Source organism: Sinocyclocheilus grahami, unplaced genomic scaffold (assembly GCF_001515645.1).
Source record: "Sinocyclocheilus grahami isolate Dianchi unplaced genomic scaffold, SAMN03320097.WGS_v1.1 scaffold149.1, whole genome shotgun sequence".
Taxonomy (NCBI): domain Eukaryota; kingdom Metazoa; phylum Chordata; class Actinopteri; order Cypriniformes; family Cyprinidae; genus Sinocyclocheilus; species Sinocyclocheilus grahami.
In genome coordinates this window covers 2,502,057-2,509,218 of record NW_015505328.1, presented here as the reverse complement: position 1 = coordinate 2,509,218, position 7,162 = coordinate 2,502,057, and the positions used below count along the sequence as shown (strand labels likewise).

At 36.2% G+C, this 7,162-nt stretch overlaps 2 protein-coding genes across 4 annotated transcripts in view; one reads left to right on the top strand and one right to left on the bottom strand.

Annotated features, from left to right (window-relative positions):
• The window catches only part of dync1li1 (dynein, cytoplasmic 1, light intermediate chain 1), a 15,639-nt gene extending 12,174 nt beyond the window's left edge, over window positions 1-3,465 (top strand). For 2 of the 3 annotated variants that reach the window (XM_016281309.1, XM_016281308.1), the window contains exon 13: window positions 2,492-3,465. In XM_016281309.1, the coding sequence (XP_016136795.1) occupies window positions 2,492-2,610 (119 nt within the window). In that variant the 3' untranslated portion in view covers window positions 2,611-3,465. The remainder of the gene's footprint in view (window positions 1-2,491) is intronic. The other variant, XM_016281310.1, reaches the window with a different exon arrangement.
• A 976-nt stretch (window positions 3,466-4,441) lies between these two features.
• Window positions 4,442-6,217, bottom strand: LOC107591990 (CKLF-like MARVEL transmembrane domain-containing protein 7). The gene is made up of 5 exons (XM_016281311.1): window positions 6,066-6,217; window positions 5,732-5,905; window positions 5,063-5,161; window positions 4,794-4,875; window positions 4,442-4,658 (listed from the first exon to the last, which is right to left on the bottom strand). Exons 1-5 carry the CDS (start codon window positions 6,129-6,131, stop codon window positions 4,645-4,647), a joined length of 435 nt encoding a protein of 144 aa, XP_016136797.1. The 5' UTR covers window positions 6,132-6,217; the 3' UTR covers window positions 4,442-4,644.
• Between the last annotated feature and the right edge of the window lie 945 nt (window positions 6,218-7,162).

The window sequence follows — 7,162 nt, the reverse complement described above, 5'->3', positions numbered from 1 at the left end:
TTCTTGTCTTTTCCCCCCCCCCCCCCCCCCCCCCAATTTCTGCTATAAATACTACATTCAGTGTGTCTAATTGAAAAGTAAATGACATGCACTTACACTACCATTCAAACGTTTGTGGTCAGTAAGATTTTTTTTTTTTTTAGTGCTGTCAAACAATTAATCGCGATTAATCACATCCAAAATAAAAGTTTTTGTTTACATAATATATGTATGTGTACTGTTTATGTATATATAAATACACACGCATTCAGTATATATTTTGAAAATGTTTACATGTGTATACATTTATATATTTGTATTATTATATTATATATACATATATTTAATATAGAAACATAACATTCTTCTTAAATATATACATGCATGTGTTTGTATTTATATATACATTATAAATACACACAGTACACACCCATATATTATGTAAACAAAACCTTTATTTTGGATGCGATTAATCGTTTGACAACACTCTTTTTTTTTTTTTTTTTTTACATTTTAAAAAATAGTCTCTTATGCCCACCAAGTCTGCATTTATTTGATCAAAAATACAGTAAAAACAGTAATATTGCGAAATATTGTTTTCTATTTTAAAATATTTAAAAATGTAATTTATTCCTCTGATGACAGCTGAATTTTCAGCATCAGTCTTTAGTGTCATATGATTCTTTTGAAAACATGTTAATATGCTGATTTGGTGCTCAAGAAACATTTCTTATTAATATTGATGTTGAAAACAATTATGCTGCTTGCATTTGTGGAAATGGTGATGCATGGTTTTTAAGATTCTTTCATTTTTCTAAATCTTCTGTTATAAATGTCTGTATTGCCACTTATGTTCAATTTAATGCATCCTTGGTGAAATAATAATAATAATAAAAATCTTACTGACCCCACACTTTTGAACTGTATTTGCTTAAGCAACTAGTTTTACCCCAGGTGAAGTTTATCTCTAGGTGAGGTCACACTAGGCTTTGTGTATGCGAAATTACTTCTGACCCCACAACACTGCAGAATATGCAGCAAGTTTGTGTTCAGTCTGTGATATTTAGATGTTCTGTTGGTCAAATATCTTCTGTTGATTGATTCAGAGATCATCATAGATTGGTTCAGAAGGTTACAAAGACTAGTGTGACTGCACCTCTTCTAAGTTGCACTATATTGGAGCAGGAAACTGCTGGTGAATGCATGAATTGATAAAAAATAAAAAAATATATATATATCTGAAATGCAATGTTATTTGCTTTGGATAAAAGTGTCTGCCTAATATTTAAACATAGATGACAATAATTCAATGATGGGTTTGTTTGGTGCCTGCACTGTAAAGGCTAAGAATCATGTCAAAAACCAAGGCAATTAATTTGTTGATGAATTAAGACATAAGCCTTTAAACAGTGATAACATTCCCATCAGATCAAAGCCTTTTGTTTGGCTTAAAGCATAATTTCTGAATTTTTCATTGTCTTAGCATTGTGAATTGTACCTTTTGAAGCACTAAATACGCAGATGGTCAGTTAGTAAAGTTTTTACTGCATGCTTAATGTTATTGTGTTGGCTGGATTTTCCTTGTTTAAAAAAAAAAAAAAAGCAGAATTCAACATGAATGCGTGTGTGAGTCTGTGTGAAGGTTCATTGACAGTCTTTCATCTCCATTCATTCCATCGCTATGTATTTACTTTTCTCTTTCAAGATCAAAAAGTTCTTATTTCTGATCTTTCTGCTTAACATTGATATAGGAAAAGCAAAGGCTCTTTCTTACTTGGGCTTCCCACTTGCTCTTGAGCCAAATAATTCACTCACAGACTCACAAACACTGACATGCTATAAGGTTTTAAGTGTATTGTCATCCCTTCTCACTGATGTAAGAATATTCTGGGTTTAAAACAAGTGAATCCCAATCGACAAACACAATGTTTACTACCACAAAAATTTATTTTTGGACTTGTCCCTTCTTTTCTTTAAAAAAAAGCTCAAATCTGGGTTACATTAAGGCACTTGTAATAGAAGTGAATTGGGCCACATAATGTGAACAATATACATGTTAATATAAAACCATGTACTGTGAAATCTCTTACTTAAAATTTATGTGTAAAGTTATATTCAGTTTTACAACGGCAACATAACGCGCGAAATCCAAAAACAACCGCAAAAATGATTTGAACAGCTTTAGATTTTAACAGAAAAATGAAAGTGCTTTTATAGGTTTTATTTCTGACTTAAAAATTTCCCAAGAACTGGTCCCATTTTCCTCCTTTCACCCATAACCCTTTTTTTTATTTTTGTTTATTAAATTTTATTTTTTATTTATTTATTTTGTTTTTAGTCAAAATAATTTTTTGGGTAACTAACATTATGCCACAAATCCTGTCGATGAAGCTTAACTTGTATTGAACCCAAAATATTATTTTAAAGCTTTGGTTAATACTGCTTTCAAATAATGTGATGTGAATTTTGGCCAGCGTATAATTCAGTTTGATCTTATCTTGTTCATTCTCAGGCTCCAAGTTGGGGTTGACCGATGTCCAGGCTGAGCTGGACCGGATCGCCAACAAATCTGACCTGGACTCCTCAGCCCCTAACGCCACCACACCCCCTGCCGAAAACGACGAATCCTGAATGAGAGGCAGGGATTATTCACCGGCAAGCTCCTCCCCCTTGACACTGCTCTCTCCGCCCCCCCCGAACCTGCCTCCCTTCTGCCACCTCTCCTCCCTTCCTCTCCCTCACTCTTCCTCTTGATCTTGTTCAGAAGGGGGATTTATTCCTGTTTATTCCAGTGACTTGAAGCTGCATGTCGGGCAAATTGCGATTGCTATGTCTGTCTCCACACACACGCACACATGTACAGCGGACGGGTCCGTAAAAAACCATAGAGACAGGGTTGTGGTAGAAGGACACTAGATCAGCGTTGGACACTAAAAGAGAGGATTATAGAGGAAATGGGGATGTAGGGAGAAGTCCGAATTAGAAAGTGAAAGGGGTTTGTGAACTTAAGTGTATCTGTATGCAAGTTAGATTTTTCCTTGGCTTTCGGTAGTGAATTATCTTATATGAAGGATCCTGTTCGACTAAAGTAAAAGTCACTCGGCTTCTGATAAACAAACGCACATTTTTACTGATCTAAACGTCTTACTAAGCCTCATCTGAACAAAAAAATGAAATAAAAATAAAGGGAAACATCTCATTTCAGTCAGAGAGAGATTCGGTCAAACGATTCATTGGATGTGGTCACCTTGTGTTGGTGTTTGTTAAATGGCTATCTTTAGCACTCTCAATACCTGGCCTATTCTTAAGTGTATCGATCACAGGACCAGAACAAATGTACTGACATGATTTCAATGCTTTGTAATATCCATAGCCCCTTTTTTGCTGCTGTTAAACTGTCAACAGAGTCTCCATTGATGTGATCTGTTGCGTACAATTAAAAGTATCTAAATATTACACTATTACACAATAGTAGGCAATGACACTGAAAATGATCTCTTACAATGCTGACTGTAGCAGAGTAGTGCATTTAACTGGAGAGCGAGAGAGTTTTTAGCTTAGACATGGTTTATGAAGTCGTCTGTGTAACTGCTGATCAAGACTATTGATGGGACTGACAACTATGTCCAGTGTAAAAAAATTGTTTGTTTTCTATGTTCAAAGGAGCTTGAAAATTGGATTTTTCTGTGTATGTGTGTTCTCATCTTTCAACTACAGCCGGTTATGGCACTGTTTATTAATGGATGCACTAGAGATCATGCAAACACGATCAGTATTACTCTCTTTTCATTGGTGTGTGTGTGTCTTGAGTGTGTGTGTGTATGTGTGTGTCTTGTGTGTGTGTGTGTGTGTGTGTGTGCGGAAGTTTGAGCAAAATGAGTAAATTCAGCAGGTGATTTGTCTGTTTAGAGACTTTAACGGCTAGAAATTAGTACCGTGATGGAAAGGGAGGGGGAGAGGCAGAGGTGGCAGGGCAGGTGAGATCTCAGATCACCCTCACCTGCATGTACAGTCATCAACCGAACTTCTTACGAGAGGGAGGGGGAAATAAACAAACGCTAATATGGTCCTGTAATTTCACAAGATGTAGTGATGTTTCTCTGGATCAGGTCTGTAATCATTCTATTAAAGTTGTATTTATTGGGAATGGCTGCTGTCTGTGAGGTTCTTTTGTGTGGGTGGAGAGCATTACGACACGGGAAGTCTGTGGTCTCAGCAAAAACCGATCTTCTTTGGAACAGAAGTTCCAAACAGTTCAACATTTTACAAACTGTATATTTGGTTTTTTATTTATCAACATTCAGTTTTCTTTCATAAAGCATTAGATAAACAAGTTTGGCCACCAAACCAACTAACATTACAAAAGTGCACAGGAAAATATTTTTAGTAATAATACATTTTGTAAACAAATTATTAACAAAATGTTGAAAATAAAGACCATTTGTTAGAATGTATGCACCAGTGAATTATTGATAGGGTATTATAATATTAAATATTATATAGTAATTATAGTATTAAAACCATCTGACTGCAATAAGCCATGTGTCCAATAAGTGATATTCTATTCCATGTAAATTTACTAAAACAACCGTACCCTTTATCAATTCCCCATCCATGCTCTCCTGTGTTGAGGGCAGTTAGACTATAAATATCAAGACAATGTTTTTATATTGGTGGATCTGGAACAGAAAAACATTTCAGATAATCAGTTCAGGATTCAAAAGCACCTGAAAATGTTTTGCAGATCCAGCTATGTTCAGTTTATCTAAATATGTTGAAATACACACTGAAAACACGCTCAGTACCTAACTTACCCTCAGGTTGAGAGCGGCGAGCAGCAACAAATGAAAGTACCACACTTACAACTGAGAGATATGAGGCCAGAAGACCACACACCTGAAAAACAAACACCAGAAAAGCTTAGAATATTATCAGGGACACAATTACAAGCAGTCATGCAAATGAAATGCTGCAAAAATGAGAACACCACCTCAAAACCAGTCTTTGACGTACATTGTAGTTTCAATTCCTTTGTAATAAACTAGGCTAAGCTGATAAACATTTACTGTGAAGAAGCCCTTACTGAGGCGGCAACCAGAATGGGGGTGTCATAAGACTTCACAGCAGCTACAATGGAACCAGTGGAGATGAAGATGAATCCCAGTGTATCAAGCACAAACTCCTTGAAGAACAAACAGAATGATAGAATAATCATATACACTTATACTAAATCATGATTATAATGTGGGTAGCAGTTGACGTGTGGTAACAAATATGGGAACGTGACTGGTTGTTTGACATGCTATACTCCATAGAAATAACTAACCCATAGAAACAACTTTTTGACAATTATCATGTATAATTATCATGCATGCAGGTTTTATCTGACGTTAATTGACACTACACCGAATATTTGAAGTTTGCCACAAAATACTACCTTAGTGTCTACCAATTTAACATTTTTCCTTTATATATATGCATGCACTGAACTAAAACCTTGATTTCACTGGATGGAAAATACAGCTGGTAACTAGTTTTGGACAGACTTGCTGGACAACTAGCTACCTTGTTCCAATAACAACTTAACATCTTTGCTTGTTTGTTGGAACGTGTCTACAAATCACACAAGCTTAATCTGGGTTTGATGCATCAAAAGGTCGCTATCCGTCAACGACTGATCATTTCCTTGTGAGCTTTTGTAAGAACAGTGATCACACATGGAGTAGCAATTATTACAAGTAACAATACTCACGGCTATCGTCCAGTTTACAAATGGTGCCCTTTTCGGAACCCCAAATACAGTCAGGAATAGAAAAACGGCGACCGTGATGGAGTAACCGAGCGTGACCCCTTCAAAGAAACCGTAAGCGTAGAAACTGGTGTACCACGTGGAGCGAACACAAGCGAACGCTACAAGAAGAATCACCTGCACACACAAACACACGGTGCTGTTTCTGTGCTAGTATTATAGTAACTTACGATTCACAATGACGAATGATAGGATATTATAATTGACAAAACGCGGAAAGGCGTGTTCTGTAGTCTGATATTGTCATGTGGCATAGGTGTAGATAAGAAACACTTACGAGCTGAGCGACCTTCAGAATTCCTTGTTTTGATAGTAAGTATTCCAGAAATAAAATCCCCATCATCGTTCAGTGGAGGATGTATAACAATATACGGCAAACGACGCGACGCCACACAAGAGTGCTCAACAAAGCGTGCGGGTCAAGTATGATGTGGTCAGGAAACTGCATCTGACACGATTTACTGCCGTTGCTCAATTTCACATCATGATTTACAAGTCATGCTGTGTCTTAATACCTGAGAGCATGAATCACAATTCGTTGGAACACATTATGACATAATAGATGATAAAGTCCGCATATATCTCATCACATTCCCGTATTGACATGCATATCTTTTATTTTGTGTGGGAGATGGGGTGCATGGATGCACTTTTGTGAACGTCCCCTTCTAGTTTGTATACTTATGCAATTTAAAGTCTTTATAGGCTACCAAATATGAGACACTTAATAGTGTGCAACCATATATGAGTTTGGCATTTATAAACATAAGAAGTAGTGTAAGGAATCAGCTCATGGGAAATATGAATAATTAATCATAACTAGTTATGATTAATTATGAATATTTTAGATCCGCTGTAGATATTTAGCTGACCTCTCAGGGTCAACTGTCTTGTCAATTCTAAGAACGTTAATTTCCTGGTTAAGGGAAATAACTTCCTTACTGTACAATTCTACAAAAGCTTGTAGCATAAATCTGCATGATTAAGTGACTCCAGTTATGAGCAAACAATGAACAACATCAAGTGTGATACAAGTAAGACTTTATTACCTACATAAACACTTAAACTAGTCTAACATACTACATAAACTGGTCTAACATGCACATGCACACACACGCATACAGTTGGTATAGGAAAGGGTTAAAGCTTAACTCAGTACAGAGAAGAGACATAAGGAAATGAAGTTATAGAACCATTTGCATATTCAGCAGATCTACACCTGGGGATACGTCAGATTCTCAGTTCAAACACACCTTGTAAAAAGGTGTAACTGATACTTAATATATCAATTAATAAGACTAAGTTTGAAATACTTGCAAGTCTCCTCTGTCTGAAAGAAAGGCTTGATGCAATCTGAAGGCTCACGTGGATCTT